Source organism: Polypterus senegalus, chromosome 1 (assembly GCF_016835505.1).
Source record: "Polypterus senegalus isolate Bchr_013 chromosome 1, ASM1683550v1, whole genome shotgun sequence".
Lineage (NCBI taxonomy): Eukaryota > Metazoa > Chordata > Cladistia > Polypteriformes > Polypteridae > Polypterus > Polypterus senegalus.
The window spans coordinates 85,021,939-85,044,785 of NC_053154.1; the positions used below are offsets into that span (position 1 = coordinate 85,021,939).

A 22,847-nucleotide genomic window follows, 5' to 3' on the forward strand; every position below is an offset into this window, starting at 1 on the left:
TTAAATAATCTAGCACATTCCCATATTTTGGAACGTTTGCCCTGCTGCACTCCAAGTCATAACCTTATGTCTTCTAACAGTGGTCTGCTTATTATTCTAAGTGCCAAACATAAAAGAAGTAATGAGGCAGTCTTTTGCTGTTATGCAAAAATTTGGACTTTGGTAGACTGTTTCAAGAGCAGTAAGTGTTTTGAGCTTGTTGGTTTTTATTTATTTCTAAACTGGATTTTTATGCTTACTCCACGAATCAATCCGTGTCTTTTGTTTATCAGGCTGCCAGTTTCAGTTTCGGTTGTTTTAACAAGAACTTTGTCTTTTTAATTCCTTTAAAACTCACAGCACCCATTGAAAGTATTTAAATGACTGTTTGCAGCCCCTGGCCAAGCAAGTAACTTCTGGGCTTCGAGGATCTGTTTCAAGAATGTAAAGTGTTTTTCAGGTTTTTCATTATTAACTTGTGTATAAGAGAAGTGTTTTTTTTATTATTATTTCTGAGTTGCATTCAGTTCACATTTGTGTGCTTACTCTAGGTATCAATATGCATCCTTGTTTCTCTGACCAGTTTCAATCATTCTCGCAAGTGATTCTGCATTTTAATTGCTCTGATACTTGCATCTGTGCTCAATCAGCTGCTCTATATTTAACAGCCTTTGTGTGAACATCAACTTGTGTAAAAATCGCTAGTCTACCTACACGAGTCCACAGTGCAAGAACAACAATCAAGCATGTGGACAATCTTTTCCAACAAAGTACTAATTTTCTTTACTCTTGTTTCTCAAAATATGCATTCCTGTCATTAACACTAAATGTTTTTTCTTGTCCCACTAACAAGAGAGAGTGTAATGCAGAAAATCCACTTCGACAAGCCACAACTTCAGAGACTCCAATGTCTTTCAGCCTGTGGAAATGTCAGTCCACAGTGAACAAAGCAGAGTTTACTCCAGCATTTGCGACCTAAAAAGAACTCCAGGATGTGGCATGGATATGTCCAGGAAATACAGCAATGCCAACAGCTCTTTACTCTGGATTTCCACTGTACTCATACGTCTTGGTATATGTTATTCAGTGGTGAGAATTTCCAGTTCTTGTAGACTAGTATACCTGTCACTTCACCTGCCTTCAGTTGACCATTACATTTCTGTCTCCTACCCCAGTAACATTAACATTGTTGTTCTTTACCACCTTCCAGGTGCTGTGTGATATAAATAAAGGTCTGTTGCCATCGTCATATCTTATCATGCTACTGCCATATTCAGGTAAGAACGGCGTCATTAGCATCCTTAAGATCTTCATCAGTACATGTAGGGCCTCGGGAACATTCATGGAGAATGTGATTCTATTGTTTCGGTGAGCTCACCACAGGGACCATCAGCGCTTGTTGTGAGGCCCCATCTAAACAGGTTGTCCCTTGTTTTGCCCATCTTTGACCTAGCTCGGTTAAGCGCAACCCAGTCTTTCCTAAAGAGGGATATTCCATTGGGTTGATGCTCTTGAGGTGTAGGAAGATGTAAGGTGTAACGTCTGTAGTAGAGCACATTTTTAAAAAACAGTGCGACTTGGGGTCAGTGGGTGCGTGAGCGACTGAGGAGCTAGGCAGACGCGAGGTGTTTGGTGTCAAGGTGAGTCGATTGTTTAATTAGATCTACTACTCCGCATTGGCACTCTGCAGATGTTAATTGGGCCCCACAGTTGAATAAAGAGGAGCTGGAGAAATAAATGGGTGACCAGATTGAAAAAAAAGAAAAGAAAAAAAAAAACAAAGAAAGGCAGGTAGAATCAGTAGGATTATCTCCAACTAAACAGCCTGAAGTAGCTGGGGGTGACAGAGGTATCCCAGGGATCTGGCAGACGCCAACGGTATATAGTAGAAAATGGAGGTTTGGCTCAGAGCATCCAGGCAGATGCTGAATGAGGCTGTTAAAGCGAAAGCCTGATAAAGGGGCCACGGCTGCTTGCGTCTCTGCCAGCTGCAAGACCTGATGAGGTAAGCTGGGGAGACAAGGGAGAAAGATACATTGTTCTGACAGAAGGACAAAAAGTAGGAAAAGAACCAGATGTTTGCATGGTTTTATGGCTGTTTTTGCTTAAATTTTTTATTGCTGATTTTACTCTTACTTAAAGAGTACTGTTTTATTGGGGATTATTTATTTATTTATTGAAGAACTAGCACCACAGTTTGTTGATTTCAACGCTGCTTCTTGACTTTAATAAAAGGATTCCTCAGGTCATCCCAGTCATTTTATCTTTGGTTTTGGGTTTAAGGACAGTTAAGGCAGCTGCAGCCACACCGTAACTCCACTACATACACCTGACCACTTTTCATTCAGTTCTTTCTGGGTACTTCCCTCTTTCTCCACCACCATTCCTGCCAATGTGTACTTCATTCATCATCTCCATTGCCTCTCTTCCACCCATTTCTCTTCCTTGGTCTCCTCTGTTCACCTTTTCCTGAGCACTTCTCTCGTCACCAGTGCTGCCACTGACACTCTATGCTCAACTTTGTCCTCTTACTTTAATGGTGTTTGTCCTATCTCCTCTAGGCCTGCATGTGAAAGACATTCCCGATCCGAAGCTCTACTCAGCCTCAGCCTCTTCTGTCTTATTTTTCTTCTGCTATTAGCAGTGCTAAGGTAAATTTCTTTCAAAACAGGATTAGCAACACTTCTGACACTTGTGGCTTGTCCTCTGCTTTCACCTCTCTCCTCCACCCTCAACTTCCTTGACTTGTTGATGACTTTGCAACCCATTTTTCAGGAAAAGAGTCAATTCTCATCACCCTTGCCAGCCAGCCTTCTTCCTCATTAATACACCTCAACATTGTCATTTTTCTTTTCTCTCTCCACCAACTCTCAAGCTGTCTCAATCCCTGTCCACTTGACTCCATCCCCCTAATATCTCATCCAGTATCTCTCCTGCTTACTCATTTCTGCAATTACATATGACAAATACCTCAATCAGAACAGGAACATTTCCCACATTGTTCAAGCAGTCCCACTAATTCCTCTCCTCAAGAAGCCCACTCTTGACCTATCTCAGTTAGGTAATTACAGGCCAGTCTCTATTTCTCTCTCTCTTCTCCTTTCCTTCCAAAATCTTGAAACATGCTATTTGTAATCAAGTCTCTTCCTTTCTTCTACAGAACAAACTGTGTGATCATGATCAGTTAGGATTCAAGAAAGGTCACTCCACTGAAACAGCACTACACACCATTGTCAATAAGTTAGAGCAGACCAGAGCTACAAACATGTCTCCTGTGCTCATCCTGTTGCATCTCTCCTTTAACTTTGACATAACCAACTACCAGATATCCCTAGCCATCCTCTCTGACCTTGGCATCACTGGGATTGCCCTCAGGTGATACAAGTCCTCCCTTGAGAACCCACAAATGGTGCAAGCATGGTGGTGCCTCAAGGATTAGTGCTGACTCCCACCCTCCTCTCCCTATACACCTCTTCACTAGGCCCTATTATACTGTACCATGGTTTATCTTATCGGTGCTATCTATACTGATTATACACAGCTAGAACTCTAGAAAACCACACAGTTTCAGATGGAATCACTGTACATCTCACTGATATTTCAACCTAGATGAAGAAACACCATTTCCATCTGGCAAAACAGACCTTCTTGTATATACCACAATTCCTGGTTTAGGCTTTGGTCTTGTCTACCTTACAGATTTTGTTTTTTTCCTTCAGCTTAATTGGAGAGGCAGTTCTATGTTTAAAGACTCTATTTCTCTTAATTATATACCTGTCATTTGTATGGGCACGTTATTTTTTGTGTAATATTTATTCATTATTTTTCTTATATAATTTTGTTTTTCTTTGCAATGTTGTAATTACTTCTTTGACATGTTGTAAAGCACTTTGAGCTTCATCCTTCGTATTAAAATGTGCTGTAGAAATAAAAGTTGTCATGTCTGGACTACTGCAACTCCATGCTGGCAGGAGAACAGGGCATGTGTCACTAACCTGCTACAGAGGATTCAAAATGCAGCAGCATGGGCACATGTCACTCTTCTCTTTGCATCACTACACTGGTACACCCAGAGTATAAAAAGTTTGTTATACAAATAAATGTTTTTGTTGTTGTTGATAAGAGGCCCCAGTCTCTTTTCTGACTATCCTTTGTTTTCCCCCTTTAAGTTTGTCCATTACCTTGTCTTCATACTCAACCTTAGCAAGTATCACTTGTTCATAACAGGTTGAAGCAGACACACCAACATTACCTGTACAATGCAGGACACTCATTGCCATCAGGTCCTTGTGGCACTTCTGGTGGCATTATGAACACAGTGTGCTCTCCACTGTGAGTTTCATCCAAATCAATGAGACGTACTTCATCAGGCTTTTCCACATCTACCTAAAGAGCAAGCAAGTAGTACAATATGTCACAACAATAAAACACAGGCTTGAAAATTGCAAGTCTTCCTTATGACATGTCACTGAAGTAACACTAAAAAATGAAATTACTTTTCATGGGAACTGGCGCCACTGAAACTAGTAATAGTAATACCAGTGACCACATTCTTACAAGAGTTATTTATGGTTGTCTCTGCTTATTTTGCTAATGTTTACTGAGTTTTCACCAGATGTTGACAGATATGGTTGTTTGTGGGCTGCAGAAGAAATGCTAATTACTGCTGTCCTTATAATGCAAGTTTATGTTTGAATTGTACGAGTTTCAATAAGTCAAATATCAAAATAAAAATATCTAAATGATAAAATTACAATAAAACACATACTTTTAATTAGAGTCATATAAAAGTGAATGTCAGTTTAACTTTGTTAAGTCCTTAAAGAAGTGGTAATAATCTGAGGGGTTGCAGTGACTGCAGGTTTTTATTATAATCAGTCTCTTAACCAGAGGTTGGTTTCTGCCTATCCCTGAAATTCTGGGCTAATTTACTTTAGTTTAACAATGTCTATGATCTCTGTGTGTGAATTTAAAATACAATGTGTATTGATTTTTAATTGAATGAAGAGCAAAAAGTAAGAGAATATAATCCATGTAATATTATTGTCTCAATTGTTTTTCTAAACTGATTCTAGGGAACATTAAAAAAAAAGAAGTATGTCCTGTTAAGCTACAATGAATTATAAGAGCTATGAGGTCCTTATTTATTGAACACTAGCTTCAGTAATAACAAATAGGCTAAATGCAAAGGTACATTGAATTTAGAAAGTATTCTGGTCCCTTCATTTTCTGCATACTTTACTGCATTGCAGATTTTATTTTAAATTAATAAATTTGCTTTTAAACCTACACTTGGTATTCAATAATGACAAAGAGAAAATATGCTTTCATAAAGGTTTACAAATACATTAAAAATCAAAAACTTTAAAGTTATTTTAATGCACTTTATTTAATGTATTTACTGTTTCCTATTTCTATTCTGTACATTTTTGTTCATGCTGTCTGCAGTATAGATGCATGAAGTAAATTATAAAAAATAAACAATAGTAAAATTATTTAAGTGTTATGATATGTTTAGGCAAATGAGTTTAAAAAAGCAAATTACCTTTTCAACACATTCATCAAAGAACTCTAAAGAGGCATGCCGGTCACTGACAAAAGAGCACTCTTCAATGAACTGAGTAAACATTTGTGTGCGGGTCAGTTGAGAATAAAACTTCTGGTATGTTCTCTCTCTGGATTTCAAAAAGCCTGAAAAAATTAACAAAGTCAACAATCATTCAATCATTATGGTCTCACTCTTGCATTTGTCATGAGTAAACAAAATAGAGCAGCTTTAAATGGAATCATGTAAACCATTATTAAATATATGTTGTACTCTTCTTTTTTTTCCCTAAGCATTATCATGATACTGACTGATATTCCTTCAGGGCTCATACCCATCTTCTTTGTGAGACTAGGGCTTTCTGTAGAGATCTTGTTAATTACTTGTTATTTTTTTATAAAGCACGTTTAATTTACCAAAAAAAGTTTTTTTAAATCTTGTTTCTTTATATACAATAATTATGATAGAGAATCATAGAATCCTATCAATCAAAGTTAAATACAGTATCAAATTTAAATAACTGAGTAAAAATATTCTACTAGTTATTAACTGGAATTAATAAGGAAGGAATGCGTAGATATCACCTACTTTGTTTTGAATACATTTTTAATTATTTTTCCTGACATGGCTTCCTAATACCTCGAATCACCTCTAAAAAATACCAGATTTCATAAGGGCTAATAAAAACTTTTAGGCAATTTTTAATGAACACGAGATAAAGAATTTCCTATTTCTACTGAAAATGTTTAAATCTTTCCAGAAGTAGTAAGTGTACTACTGATATTGTACAATTAAGTACAGATTTGATCAGTCAGTAGAAGGTGATTTAGAACAAAGGATAACCAAAGGAAAGAGCATTGGCCCTTCTGGTAAGCTTTAAACATTTATGAGTGACAAGATAAATAACAAATATTCAACTATTAGTACATTCTAAAGTAAACCAATGGAAATGTTTTATATGGCAGAATTTCTCCCTCTGATTAGATTGCATTGTTTAAAAGGTTTATTAAATGACTTAGAAATACATTTCTGCATACATTAAACACTAACAAGAAATTTAAAAAGATGTGTCATTGTTATATTTTAGGCTTAGCACACAACACATTTAAATCTTTTAAATTAATGTTTTCTCTGTTTCACATTAATCTTTTTAAACATTTTCCTATTTAAATTTCAAGTTATACCAAAAAGATCACCTCCAATCAATGACTAAGTGTACTGTATTTAGAGTGTCTGCCGACTCACTTACCCTGCAAGTTGAAGAGTGAACTGGAGTCTGTTGTCTTTTCAGAAGGGGCCTGTGTGATTGGCAGCAAATACGACCGATATCCCTTGAGAAGGCTGCTCATGAACCGCAAAAATGCCTCTTGGATCTCAAGTTCTAATTGCTTACGTCGACCATAGATGAGGTCATAATCAGTAAGAAGAAACTCCAATGTTGCCTCTTCCAAAGCAGGGGCTAGCACTGTGTGACAACAAAAGCAGGTTTAGAGTTTGCCTTGAAACGCACCACAACTATTTTCTTAGGGTTCACACTAGTTACCATACTAGACCTCAAGAATTTACTTATATCAACATGGATTTTGTTTCATTTCTGATTAGTACATAGCTGTATACAAGCACTTGACTTATTGTTCATACTAGGCATGCTCATGTTGCTCTCATGTTCAATGAATCTGATGCTGGCAATGATGAATTTGGAGCTAGCAGCACAATCTTTTAATGAGCACTGTACTGATATTTTGGACAGGGTTGCACCTATTAAAGTTTGACGGCATTCTGTTGTTTATTCAACACCTTGGATGAATGACTATCTGCAGTCTCAGATGGTCCTGTCAGAAAGCTGAGTGCTTATGGTAATTTACTAATCTGGAGTTTATAATATTATTTCACTGGCTCCAGCTAACATGCAGGTATTTTCGAACAATGACTGTGATAACCTACTTAAGCATTTTGTTAGTAGGATTAATGATGTTAAGGCTAACTTAGTTCCATCTCCTTCGTCTTTCACTCACACTTCTTTATTTTCTGAGTCTTTTAATATTTTTCGTTGGTCTTTTTTGAGGAACAGCAGCTTCTTGATCCATTTCAATCTGGTTTTCTGAAACAGCACTCTATCCACACAGCTCTCCGTAAAAGTTTTTAGTGACCTATTTAATGGCTGCTGATGCAGGGGGATATTCTCTGCTAGTATTGCTAGACCTTAGTGTGGCTTTCAACACAGTGTACCATTAATAGGTTTGAACAGTATGTGGGGGTCTTTGGTTCTGTATTGGACTGGTTTTCCTCATATCTAACTAAAAGGAGTTTCTCAATTGGTGTTGCAGACATTACGTTTGTTATTGCTCCTATGACTTGCAGAGTGCCACAGGATTCAGTCCTAGGACAGGTACTATTGTCCTTATACATCCTTCCTTTGTCTCAGATTATAAATTCTTTTAAATGCATCTCATATCACCTTTATGCAGATGATATACAACATCTATTATATCTTATATAAACACAACCAAATTGAAAAAAATGTCCATTTTGGTTGATAGCTTGTCAGAGATTAATAATTAGCTTTATAACAACTACTTGTAGTTGATCTCAGGAAAGACTGAGGTTCAAATTGTTGCTCTTCTTAGCCTTCACTCTGAGATTAGTTTTAAAATGGTCTCTGTCTCCCCAGTTGCCAAATCTAATTTATGTAATCTAGGGGTTATTGTTGATCAGTCTTTAATCTTCGATTCACATGTAAAGTATGTTAGCCACTCTTGTTTCTTTCATTTACAAAAACTCCAAAAAAAAATTAACTTACTTTTCTCCAGCTGTTGATGGAGATTACTTAGTGTCTGGATGAGAGCTTTGCAAGGTTTGCGTGGCAACAGTCGCCAAGATAACATCTTCTTTTCTTCACTTCTCAACATGGAAAAAATATTTTTTGTTATTGCTGATCACAAAAATTGAACGTTTTTCATATTTCTGACATGTCCCTATAGTATAGCAAGCAGTCTTGTTAACTACACAGTACATCTAATTTAATACATTTGTAGTAATATTATGTTGTTCATATATAAAAAAGGAAGATACACACTGTAAGTATAGGCTATTCATGCCAACATTGCTTGTCTCATTACACCAAACTATTCAAATCTACTCCAGAGTGAAGACTTACTGGACTACCTTATCCTGATGCCCAGGCTATATTGCCCTCCATATAGCGTTTCTGGACCTGACTCGACCCAGAGTCCTGAACCCGCCAGGTAATGACCTCAAAACCCGGACCCAAGACCCGGGCTTTAAATGGGGGGTTTAACCCGTTAACCCGGGGGTTGGCAACCTAGAATTTATTTCAAGTTTTAAAATTAAAAAATTTTTGTAAAAATCAAAATGTATTATTACGTTTAAATTGTTTCAATTGTAACTAACAATATTTCAGAAAAAAACAAGAATAAAATAAATAACATGAAATATTCAAACAACGAGTGCACGTTTGATATAGGTTTTTACTTGCATACCCCGGGCGAACTGCACCATAAAAAAGCTATAATTAGACTACAGAATCAATTGATTCCAAACGTACAGACGTTTGCGTTTAGTTACGGGTAACTTTAAAACGCGGTAATTCGGTAGTACTATTAACAATTCGACGAAATATTAAATAAATAATATGATAATTAATAAATATATAGGATACGTAACAGCATTTATAATTATTTAGAATTTAAAGTTACCCGTAACAAAACGCACACGTCTGTAGTGCAGCAAGTGCTAGACTTCAAAGCGAGAGATAACATTGCGTGCTCGATATTCCACAAAGGCGGAATGATTTATGGCTTTTTTTTATTCTTGTCGGGTCCGATGTCGGGTTGGGCATGTAGCTTGGCCTTTAGTATGTCACCGACCAGCGGGACTGAGAAGGCTTATCACTGCATACAATCCGTCATCGATGATTATATCCTATTTAGATTATGATTGACTAAATTATTTCTAATTATTTAAAATATTTTAAATTTTTAGTGCAACCACGTCACACAAGAAAACATCGAAAGTTTGGGACTATTTCACACCGCTGGCATCTTTGTCAAAAAAACAGAACAAAAAAACAAAAGACAGTATTAAATTTTGTTCAACGGAAAAGTCTAGAAGAGATTGTAGCGAAATTGGCTGATATAGATGGCATATCCATAAGAGCAATCACTAGATCTGAGTTTATTCAGGAGTCTATAGCAAATCGTGGATATAAGTTGCCGAAAAATTAGAGCGACGTTATGAATCTGATTCACAAACATTATGAAGTCAAGAAATCGGTAATTATTTCAGAATTGTTGGAGAAAATATCAACGCTTCAGTTTAACACTAGATGAATGGACCAGTACACAAACTATGAAATACATAAATATAAATCTTCAAGGTGCCCCAACAGAAGAACGGCAGAAAGCTCTGCTCCCCATGGTGGTTAGACGGGAGGGAGGAACGGTCAGATGGGTGGAGGAAGAGGATCTAAGGTTATGGGATGGAATGGCAACATGTAGAAGGTCAGACAGATATGGAGGTGCGAGGTTATGGATGGCCTTAAAAGTTAGTAGCAGAATCTTAAAATCAATACGAAACTTGATCGGGAGCCAATGAAGCTGCTGCAAGACCGGAGTAATATGGTGAAAAGATGGGATTCCAGTGATGATACGTGCTGCAGAATTCTGGACTAACTGAAGCTTGTGAAGAGATTTATTAGGGAGACCAAAGAGGAGTGAATTGCAGTAGCCCAGCCGAGAAGTGACAAGACTATGAACAAGAATGGCAGTAGTATGAGGAGTGAGGGAGGGACGAATGCGATTAATATTACGTAAGTGGAAGTAAGCAGACCGGGTGATGTTATTAATGTGACATTGGAAAGATAGAGTACTGTCGAGGATGACACCCAGACTCTTGACCTGAGATGATGGGGAAACAACAGAGTTATCAATAATAAAAGAAAGATTATTGGTTTTGGATAATGATGATTTTGAACCAATGAGGAGAACCTCAGTTTTGTCACTGTTTAATTTAAGAAAATTTGAAGAGAACCAGGATTTAATTTCAGAAATGCAATCAATAAGTGAGGGTGGTGGAAAAGAGGAGGTGGGTTTACCAGCAAGGTAGAGCTGGGTGTCATCAGCATAACAGTGAAAATTAATGTTATATTTGCGAAAAATATTGCCAAGGGGAAGAAGGTAAATAATAAAGAAGAGGCCCCAGGACAGAGCCTTGGGGCACACCAGAAGTAACAGCGGTGGGTTGGGATGTGAAAGTTTTAAGCTGTATGAACTGAGTGCGGCCTGAAAGGTAAGATCTAAACCAATCAAGTGGAGTGTGAGTAATGCCAATCAAAGATAATCTATTAAGGAGAGTGGTATGACAAATAGTATCAAAGGCCGCACTCAGATCAAGAAGGATGAGAATAGTGATTAGACCAGAATCAGCAGCCATAAGGAGGTCATTAGTAATTTTAACAAGTGCTGTTTCTGTACTATGAAGGGGGCGAAAACCAGACTGGAACTTCTCATATAGATTATTGTGAGACAAGTGGGTGTGAAGTTGGATAGCTACTATTTTTCAAGAATTTTGGAGATAAAGGGCAAGTTAGAAATGGGGAAAATTATTGAAATTAGTAGGATCACAACCAGGTTTTTAATATTGGGGTTATAGCAGCAGTTTTGAAAGATGAGGGAATAATACCAGTAGTAAGAGAAGAGTGAATGATGGCAGAAATAAGAGGGACTAGAGAGGGAGGCAGGCTTTAACCAAAACTGTAGGCAGGGGGTCCAGCTGACAAGTAGATGACTTGGATTTGCAGATGAGATCTGAGATTTCAGAGGAAGTGGGAAGCTGGAAAGAAGAGAAAGAGTGAATAGGTGAGTGTAGTTCAGAAGAAATACAGAAAGGATCTGGACCAAGTGCTGATGTATCTTTTGGATTTTCTCATTGAAAAAGACATAAGAGAATTACAGAAGGCAGTTGAGTGAAGGTGAGATGGTAAAGAGTCTGGAGGTTGTGTAACATTATTAAGTAAAGAAAACAAAGACTTGGTGTTACCTGTATTACTAGTAATTAACTGAGTGTAATAATTAGATTTGGTTTGAGCTATACAATCCTTGTAGTAGAGTAGATGATTTTTATACATCTCTTTGTGGACAAAGAGTCTGTTTTTTTTAAACAACCTTTCAAGTTGCCTGCCTTTAGCTTTCAGAAGCGAAGTTCAGGCGTAAACCAGGGGCAGAAAAGGAAAAGAAATAGATCTGTTTTTTAGCGGAGCCAGAGAATTAAGAATACCATTAAAACAAGTGTCATAATATGAGACCAGTTCTATGGGAGAGGATAAATTATAAAAGTCCATTTGCGAATCAATTCTAGAAGACAGCAAATTCAAGTTGATATTCTTAATGTTACGAAGGCTATGAGATGTGGAAGCTTAGGAACAGAAAAGGTAAGTTTAGCGTTGAATGAGAGGAGAAAGTGGTCGGTTATAGTGAGTTCATCTGCTGTAAGATCAAAAGGAACAACACCAGAGCAGCAAATCAGGTCCAAGATATGTCCTTTACAATGGGTAGGAACATCAGTGTGCTGCTGGTATCCAAAACTCTCAGGCAAGATAAAAAGTCTCTAGTGAGAGGGATATTGATATTGTCCAGATGTATATTAAAATCCCCCAGCAGAATTATATTTGGAGTAATTACAGATAGATTGGTAAGGAAGGTAGCAAGATCGTTCAAAAAATTGTTGTTAGACTTAGGAGGACGGTAGACAGTTGCAATGATGGTTGGAACTGGCCCAGACAGTTGACACACAGTCGATTCAAAAGAGCTAACAGCAGGAGCAGGCAACGGCAGGACTTTCCACTTCTCGCGATAAATTATCGCGACACCTCCTCCACGGCCAGATGCACGGGGTTGACAAGTGTAAACAAACCCCGGGGTGCATTCATTAAGTTGTGAAAAGTCTTGAGGTTGCTGCCAAGTCTCAGTTAAACAGAGAAAGTCAAACTTACGGTCAATGAGGAGATCCTGAATGAGATGTCCCTTGCTCGTAAGTGAGCGGATGTTCAATAGACCAAAGCTGACAATGTTGCTGTCGCATTTGACAGTGGTGTTAGTCGACTGAGCTAAGCTGGCCAACACGCTATGGTCAGCGTTCCTATCTGTGTTATGTGGAGGGTGCCGAAAATCAGACGAAAAAGAGTTAATTCCTTTCGAGGCATCCGTTTGGAATCTCCGGCGGGACCCACGATGGATGTATCTCCGACGAGGGAGAAGTATGACGTCCGGGTCGAAATATAGCACCGACAGCAAAGGCACAGACTGGAGAAGACGCAGTCGAAGCAGCTGGGTACTGGAGGAGGCCAGTCGCAGGTTGAATAACGAGCAACAGAAGACTCCAAACAAACAACCAAGCAAAAATCCTACCAGTCCACATTGTAGGCGAGGAGGCCGCAAGCAGCTCAGACGTGCAGAGAATAAACTGGTAAGTTTCAAACGAAACGGAGGTTAGGCTGAAGCTAAATGCAGACACAGAATATAGTATATCTATACTAATAAAAGGCAAAGCCCTCACTCACTCACTGACTCATCACTAATTCTCCAACTTCCCGTGTGGGTGGAAGGCTGAAATTTGGCAGGTTCATTCCTTACAGCTTCCTTACAAAAGTTGGGCAGGTTTTATATCGAAATTCTACGCGTAATGGTCATAACTGGAAGCAGTTTTTCTCCATTTACTGTAATGGAGATGAGCTTGAACGCCGTGGGGGCGGAGTTTCGTGTGACATCATCACGTCTCCCACGTAATCACGCAGTACATAGAAAACCAGGAAGACCTCAAAAAAGCGCTCAAGAAAACATGCATTATATAATTGAGAAGGCAGCGAAACAATAAGAAGCGAGTTCTGCTACTTCGGAAACAAAGCACGATGTAAACCTACACTTTAAATTAAGTTCATAGACAGGCTGCCGCTGGCGTTTGTAATTTAGTGCCTGCCCATATAAGGCCGTCCGTCAGCGGCAATCCAATAGCAAACTGCCACGGGTAAATATTCACGGGTGAAGGACTGTGTTTATGGAGAGGAAGATGAGATGGTCAGGGTGGTGTTTGACACAAACTCAGCGAAACTGCGAGAGAAAGTTTTAAGTGCCAGGACTAAGGTAACATTAAATAAAGCTATGGACATAGCACGAGATGGCACCACCACAGCTGGGAACCTTCGATGCAAGTACACCGAGTGGCTCACGTGAACTGATGCAGTGCACAGATAAAAAGCAACAGTTCCAAAGAACGCTGAACAAAACCGAATTACACAATTGAAAAGGCAGCAAAAATATGAAGCGTCTGATAAGCATATTCATAAATGCAGCTACTGTGGAAACAAAGCACACGGTGGAAAAAGTCAATGTCCCGCTAAAGGAAGACAGTGTAAAAAAAACCCGTGCATGCAGTGTGTCAGGTCTCAGATAAAGAAGAAGACGAGCTGTTTATTGATGCAGTAAGAAACTAATCGATGAATGAAACCTCTTATCTTTACAACGATTGACAAACACGGAATGTAACTTGAACACAACACATCGTACAAATACGACCCTGATTGAAACAAATAATGATAATCAAATCCTTGATGACAGCAACATTCAATAACACTCACAAAACAATTACTGTATATTGACAATCATGTTACGTTATTTTTAAAATGTTCCCTTTTCTTTTTCATAACGTCTACTTCTCCACTGCGATACGCGGGTATATATTTAAATGTATATATATACCCCGATCTACAGTAAATACTCTCGCATAGACAAGCCACATGCTGTGGCGCAATTGTAGAGTCTTCGCCTCTAATGCCGACATTCAAGGTTCGATTCCCGAGAGGGGATGCACTGAGTATGTACCCGCGCTACTGATTCATTTTACCTTCGCATCTCCTTGGTTTGGGACGTATGAAAAAATATTCGGTTAACACAGAATCATGTTACGTTATTTTTAAAATGTTTCCCTTTATTAGCACAAGCACAGCTGAGAAGCTTCGATGCATGTACTCCATAACACGTTAAAAAAATAACGCATTTAATCACACTTTCAATTCCAAGCAAACGGGAACTTTTGTCAATGCATGATTTCCTGGTACATCCATTACACTGATGCACACATCACAGCTACAAAAATGTTAGAGTCGGAATAAAGCGCGTTCCTACGACTGATCATTTCGACTACCCGAGAGAAGCCTTGATAAAAGCGTGGTTTTGTGCACACTGAAAAGCAAGCAAAATTAGATGCATTACAGAAAGCAGACTTTGTGGCTCTTACTGGGGATCATTGGACTTCCGTGACCGTTAGTAATTCTAATTACTTCTCAAAAAACACCAAAAAGCGAACCATTTTCCTTGAGAGGCTCTATGACGTGCTTGCACAGTGAAACCTACTTCAACAGATAACGAAAGAACATTCTCGGTGTCTGTAAATTTTTGCACCAAACGTAGATCGGCATTGGGGGATAAGTCTCTTAATGCTCTGGCGTTCATTAAATATTAATATATTAGAGCTAATAAAAAAAAATACTTCTAAACTTTATGTAGATAATAATAAACCTTTGTATCAAATGTAAAATTCAGATTTTTTTAATACAATGATTTTGGACCCGAACCCGACCCTGACTCGCCGGGTTTCTAAAATATTGGACCCTGAATCGTCGGGTTTTAAAAAGCCAGGTTTTCAGAAACGCTACCTAGCCTAGTCAATTTGGCACCCTCTTCATTCCCTGTTTCTAACTGTCTCTTTCACCTACTTAACCTAGCTAATGTGTGGTGAGCGCACATCTCGTCTTTATTTGAAAACAGCAGTGTCAGATCGGGGCGAGTGTAAATGCGACTGAGAGCACAAAACTGAATAAAAAAATGCTAACCTTTCCAAGTATCATAAATTTACACCGGCTGTTACAGACTGAAATGAAATGTATGTTTTTATTCTAAAATGGTAAGAATAAGAGTAGCTCACTTCTCAAAACGGATTAGTCTGTGTTCGAGCCCGTGAAGTTTTGATTACCAGTCAACAGTTGATACCATTGTGCCACCAAAGCAATCTTAACAATGGGGTGTCAATGTCGCACCATAACGCAGGTTCTTTTTCTGCAGTTATATTCTTGAATAAAAGCGCACTTGTTGTGTTATACTTGTACCTTTTGTGAAAGTGTTTATTTGATATTTGGACTTCAGTCTTCACACATTATACACTTCATGTCTACATTTTGTCGTTAGTACCAAAACATGGAAAAACTTTGTCTTTTAGGTATGCGTTCAACATTTCTGTCATCCTACACTTACATAGATCTTTGTGGACACGGAACACACATGAAACGCATGTGTTCCAAATAACTATATTTTTTTAGCCTATGCAGCTCTACCTGACTCTGATAAACAAGGGACAAACAGTTGGGAGAGGTTTTTGCAGTTTCTCCGGCGGTGAGGGAGGTGGGGTGGTATAACAAGCTGCTTGGGATTATCAACACATTTACAACACAAAAGACGCTGAATTGAGAGGTGCGAGCAGATTTAAGGTGGGCCGGCATTACGAGTTTTCTGGTAATTCTAGTGTTAACTTATACCTAACTGTATACAGAATCTGAAAGTTAAGTATTTCAGAAATTTCCATGTCTGTTGTATAATATTGGAGGTTAACAATCTGGCTGGCATCAGCTTGAGACAGGAACAGTAACAAAGCGCTCAATCACCGCTACCATGTTCACAGCAGACTTTGAAGTAATCCTAATATACAAATGGTAAAAGGAGTCAGATCTCAAACAGGACCATCAACTGTCAGCCTTGTGGAGCAATATGGATGATGTTACCATACCACCCTACTCCATGCAGCAGCAGCATATATAACCTGGCTCGCAAGAAGTCTTGATTAACTGCTTATTTGGGAAAGAATGAAAATAAAACTAATCCAAGTCTCACAGCCTATCAATTCAAAAAGAAATCAGAAAAGATCACATCTTTTACTCTGACAGCAGAGAAGAAATTTCTTTGCTGGTAAAGAAACCAATGAAGACTTCATACAGCCAATCTGTAAGACAAAAGGTATGGCTGCTGTTGTTATGAATCATTTCAGTGACGGAGTAGAAGGAGTCAACAGAAATAAGCTCCCAGGGATGCTCAAGGTCTAGTGTTACCAGTTCATCTTATGCCAGCAGCTGATTTGTCCCTTGAAATTGTGTGTGATTACTTTATCTGCAGTAGTAAAGATGGATGTAAAAGCCAATAGCTATATTCACAAGTGGCTAGGTCTTCACCATTGTCTCTACAACACAGCCCTGTTTGGCAAGAACATACTCCAACTGCTACTGAAGTCAATTCATTTTGAGTTAAATGACTCTTTTGACACAACTGACTGCAACATACTGAGATCAACAGACACCGCTGGGGAAGGAGGGGTTTGAGTTGGGATCCAATACTAAGATGTGGTCCAAATCCTCAATAAAGGAGACGAAAGAGCTGGTAATCTCTGAAGTGGTTAAAATTTAACAGGAGAAGTATAACCTGAAAACCGTGACCCAAGGAAGGCAAGGGAGAAAGACAACCTTGGAGGTTGTAACCAGCAGAGCCAAGAACCTGGGCTGACACATGGAACACACCTCAAGCCAGACATGGAGCTTTCTCATGAGGTCCATTTATCACATTCTCCCAAACCTCAGCAACTTCCAGTACGAGGTTACGGTATGGCCTAGAGTCAGCTTGCCAGCTCTGTGATGTACCAAACCCAAACTTGCAGCTCCAGGAAGGCGAGGTCAGTCCAGGTAGCGGGAGATGAGTGGAGCATGAAAGTGTTCCTCGAGTCTCAGCTTAAGTTCCTGATTGAGATTACCATAACCTTCTTGTGCCGTTACATCAGCCTGTGATTCATCTCTGTGAAGACAGAGGTAATGATAGAACTTACCGTTCCATAGAAGGAAGGAATGGAGGTGACTTTTGAAAGAAAGAAGGATAGATACATAGAGCTGACAGCAAAATTCAGGTAAGCAGAGTAGAATGCAAACATCTATCATGTTGAAGCAGTTGCAGAGGCTTCATTGGAATCTCCATCTAGCATCTCTGAAATGCCTGGGAGTTAATGGACTAAGATAAAGGAAGGCATTCAGGGAAACAATAGAGCTTCTGGTTCTGGCTAAGACGAAGAATAAGGTGTAGGAAAAACAAGGGTCCTAGGGTCACCTGCAGTGGAATGGTAGGGAGACATCCCTGCTACTGCTCCTCCACCTTGAGATATTCCGGAAATAAATAAGGAAAACATTCAACTAGCCCTTTGGCACCATCAGAGATGCATCAGGCAGGAATGCCAAGCAAGATGTCGATATTTATGTTTATATCCTGGCTATTGATTGCTTTTCATAAATCATTTAACTCCATTTAAAAAGTCCTACTATACAGTTTTTTTCTAGCTTTTACAATTTGCTGTTCAGCACATAATCTGATACAGTGCGGTTTTGGACACTTGTCCTCCTTTAATAATACATGAATTAATCTATCCTTTTTTGATTCTGCTAATTCAATTCAGAAGTGAAAATGAACAAAAGCAACTGGAGTTTGTGTCACTGCTCAAATCACGGTGTCAGAGCTCACTGAATATTGCACATTATGCACATACTAAAGCATACATTTTTTTTTTTGCTGTACTAGTATCTCTCCAATAATTTTGGGAACACTAAACTTATTAATTTTATGAACTACAAAAAAGTCAGCAATATAAAAAATACACTATGTAGTCTTTAGGAAAACCCAAGTTGTATCTTATAATTTAAGAGCTACATACCTTCACTACTACAAGGAAGCATTTTCAGAGTTAATATTATTTTGCTCAAATGAAACAGAAATCACTTTTGTGGGCCCACCACCTGCAAGAGAGGCCATAGGGGTCAGATGCAATGTGATATGGGTGGTGGCCAAAGGCGGGAACTCTGGCGTTCCGACCCTCGGTTGCCAAAACTGGCTCTTGGGACATGGAATGTTACCTCTCTGGCAGGGAAGGAACCTGAACTGGTGCGAGAGGTTGAGAGGTACCACCTAGATATAGTCGGGCGCACCTCTACGCGCGGTCTGGGCTCTGGAACCATTCCTCTTGAGAGAGGCTGGACTTTGTTCCACTCTGGAGTTGCTGTGAGTGGAAGGCACCGGGCAGGGGTGGGCTTGCTTATGGTCCCCCAGCTTGAGGCCTGCATGTCTGGGTTCTCCCCGTTGGATGAGAGGGTTGCTTTCCTGTGCCTTCGAGTTGGGGGAAGGACCCTGTGACTGTTGTTTGCGCTTATGCGCCGAACAACAGTTCAGAGTACCCGGCCTTCTTGGAGTCCCTGGAAGCATAAAATTAGCTGCGAGGCGCAGCTCCTGGGGACACGATCATCCTGTTGAGAGACTTAAACGCTCACGTCGGCAACGACAGTGAAACCTGGAGAGGTGTGATTGGGAGGAACAGCCTCCCTGATTTAAACTCGAATGGTGTTCAGTTGTTGGGCAGAACTTCAACCTCATTCCGTGGTAGGCAAAGGACATTGAGTCTGAATGGGCTATTTTTCCGAGCCTCCATTGTCAAAGCAGCAGAACGGAACTGTGGCCGCAAGGTTGTCGGTGCCTCTCATGGAGGCAATCCACAAACCCGGTGGTGGACACCTAAGGTTCAAGAGGCCATCAAGTTGAAGAAAGAGTCCTATCAGGTCTGGTTGACCAGTGGGACTCCAGAGGCAGCTGACGGGTACCGACGAGCCAAGCGTGCGGCAGCCTCAGCTTTTGCAAAGGCAAAAATTTGGGCATGGGAGAAGTTTGGGGAAGCTATGGAAAATGACTTTCGGTCGGCACCGAGAAGGTTCTGGCAAACCATCAGGCGCCTCAGGATGGGAGAGCGGTGCTCCACCAACACTGTGTACAGTGGAGATAGGGCCCTGCTGACTTCAACTGCAGATGTTATTGACTGGTGGAAGGAATACTTTGAGGATCTTCTCAATCCCACCAGCATGTCTTCCTTAGAGGAATCAGAGCTAGAGGACTCCGGGGGGGCCCGTCCATATCAGGGGCCGAGGTAGTTAAAAAGCTCCGAGGTGGCAGGGCCTCTGGGGTGAACGAGGTTCACGCTGGGTTGCTCAAGGCTCTGGACCAGCTCTACACCCTGGCCAGGATCCTGGAGTGGGCTTGGGAGTTTTCCAAACCAGTCCACATGTGTTTTGTGGATTTGGAGAAGGCATTCGACCGTGTCCCTCGAAGCATCCTGTGGGGTGTGCTCCAAGAATACGGGGTACAAGGCTTGTTGTTATGAGCCATTCAGTCCCTGTATAGGCGGAGTAGGAGCTTGGTCCGCATTGCTGGTTATAAGTCAGACTCGTTTCCTGTTGAGGTTGGACTTCACCAGGGCTGCTCTTTGTCACCGATTCTGTTCATAAGTTTTATGGACAGAATTTCTAAGCGTAGCCAAGGAGCGGAGGGGATCTGGTTCGGTGATCTCAGAATCTCGTCTCTGCTATTTACGGATGACGTGGTCCTGTTGGTTTCATTAGCTGTGACCTCCAGCTCTCACTGGAGAGGTTCGCAGCCGAGTGTGAAGCGGTGGGGATTAGAGTCAGCACCTCTAAATCCGAGGCCATGGTTCTCAGCTGGAAAAGGGTGGAATGCTCTCTCCGGGTTGCGAACACTTTACTGTCTCAAGTGGGGGAGTTCACGTATCTTGGGGTCTTGGTCATGAGTGAGGGAAGAATGGAGCGGGAGGTTGACAGATGGATCGGTGCGACATCCACAGTAATGCGGGCTCTGCAACCATCCGTCGTGGTGAAGAGAGAGCTGAGCCAAAAGGCGAGGCTGTCGATTTACCAGTTGATCTATGTTCCTACCTTCACCTATGGCCACGAGCTTTGGCTAGTGACCGAAAGAGCAAGATCGTGGATACAAGCGGCTGAAATTAGTTTTCTCTGTAGGGTGGCTGGACTTTCCCTTAGAGATAGGGTGAGGAGTTTAGTTATCCAGGAGAGACTCGGAGTAGAGTCACTGCTCCTCCACATTGAGAGAAGTCAGTTGAGGTGGTGCGGGCATCTGGTCAGAATGCCCCCTGGACACCTCCCTGGTGGGATGTCCAAGGCATACCGCACTGGGAGTAGGCCACAGGGCAGACCTAGGGCATGCTGGAGAGATTATATCTCCCAGCTGGCCTGGGAACATCTCGGGGTCCTCCCAGAGGAGCTGGTGGAGGTGGCCAGGGAGAGGAAGGTCTGGGCTACCCTGCTTAGGCTGCTGCCCCCATGACCCGACCTTGGATAAGCGGTGGATAATGGATGGATGGATGAAACAGAAATCAACACTTCCAGATAATGGATGGAAGGAGGAGACCAAAACAATATTATGTCTCTTTTTATCACCCTGTACATTTACTATTTTTATATATTGATTTTAGATGTCAGATGTGTATGGTAATCAATGGTAACGGTAATCAAATATAATGTGATTATAGTATATGTGAATTTCCTTTGTACAATTTTCATTCGCTAAGTCAAATCTGTTCTGAATCATTTAATACCAAGATTCATCCATACATCTTTCTAATCCACTTATCAAAGGCTGGGCTGTGGGGCTGCTAGAACTCCCATCATCATACGGCCTTAGGCAGGAACAAAACCTAGATAGATCATCAATTCACCACAAGACAACACACATGCTAGAACATCCAGGACACAAACCTAATCCTTTTTTGCAGACATAAAGCAACAAACAAATAATTTAAAAAACTGTTAAGAAAAATTTGTTAGTATATTAATTTAGATATAAGAAGCTCATGTAATTGTTGGACTACATGTCATGTGATATTCTTAAACTATTGGAACACCTTGTGCATTTCTAGTCAAGTTGTATTAAAAAAAAAAACACACAATTGCACTTGAGAAGATTCAGAGAAGACTATAGGTATACACACTATGAGTTTAACCAAATGGAGATTAAAGGAGATTAACCAAATTAAGATTACTACAGTAGATTCAATCATTCTTCAACAAGAACACTTGGCTACAGATGGAAGTCATTAAGGGTACACTTTGCACAAATTTTGAAGGTTTCTTTTCAATCAGAAAGCTACTGATATGTGGATTAGGTTACCAGGTAAAATAAAATGATATCTTGTAAAAGTTGGGTAAAAGGTACTGACAAGCTTTGCTGAGTTAAAAGAGCAAAATATTCCCTATGTCATAATACTAACTAACGTAATATCTTCTTGTTTTTTGATGAGACATGCACCAAAGTTGCTAGTCCCTAGTTTTAACATGCATACATGTAGTACATACAATCTCTAACCTGCTTAATCTAGTCCATGGTCTCAGGGGAATGGAGCACATCTCAACAGCAATTGGCATAATTCAATAAACACCTCCTGACAAGTCACCAGTTTGTTGCAGTCCGATTGTATATTTTCACTTTCTCGTATACAAAGTATAGGGAATGTATTGTAATCGTCCAAACATTTGAAGTCAAGATTTTGTTGAATCTCAAATTTTTACACCTCCATGACTTTATTGTATACAAAGTATAGGGAAAGTATTGGAATCCCCCAAAAAGTCCATTTTGAGATTTTGATGAACCTTGATGTTTTAGACAACCTTGAGTTCGAAAATACCATTTTTGGAATTATGTCTGTGTGTGTGTATTTAAGCACGATAAGCTGAGTTTGCTTTCAATTAGGTCAACCAAATTTTGTATACAAGTATTAGGTACAAAACGTAGATTTCTATCAGCTTTTGGACAATTTTTGTTAACCGGAAGTAGTACTTTACCTTTAATTCATGCAGCTGCAGATTTATTCAACTTTACTTTTATAATAAATGCTCAATATATTATTAATTTGATTTGTTGTTGATTGTTCTTTAATGTACATAATATAAAAATATAATTGTTGTCTTGTGGTTTACTCCTAAAATATCCATCCCCATATCTGAGAATATAAGAAAGTCTAGGAGAGACCACTCCCGCTTTTTTCTTCTATCGTTCTTTAACCATAAATCTGTCTAACACCAATATTTAAAATTTGGAACAAACTATTAACTTTCATGGAATTTTTTTTTTTGTGAATTTCTAACATAATTGATGGTATGCTGTTTTATGTTACCTTTTCTTCTTTTTGGCTGCTTCCGTTAGGGGTTGCCACAGCGGATCATCTTCTTCCATATGCTGTTTTATGTTACTAATAAGCAGTATGTTTTTTTGGATACCCAAGTACAACACGTGGAATTGTTATCACGGGGCAAAAAGAGACAGTGCAAATAAACACTGATATAAACTTCATGCAGAGGTGAACTGTTGCGTCAGTG

The 22,847-nt window shown here is 39.8% G+C and overlaps 1 protein-coding gene across 1 annotated transcript in view; it reads right to left on the reverse strand.

Moving 5' to 3' along the window:
• LOC120525192 (DENN domain-containing protein 4B-like) overlaps nt 1–22,847 on the reverse strand; it is a 115,287-nt gene that overhangs the window by 8,044 nt on the left and 84,396 nt on the right. Inside the window, exons 11-14 of the mRNA XM_039747336.1 lie at nt 8,325–8,422; nt 6,774–6,989; nt 5,525–5,670; nt 4,232–4,365 (exon numbers count right to left, since the gene is read on the reverse strand). Coding sequence (XP_039603270.1) covers nt 4,232–4,365; nt 5,525–5,670; nt 6,774–6,989; nt 8,325–8,422 — 594 coding nt within the window. The remainder of the gene's footprint in view (nt 1–4,231; nt 4,366–5,524; nt 5,671–6,773; nt 6,990–8,324; nt 8,423–22,847) is intronic.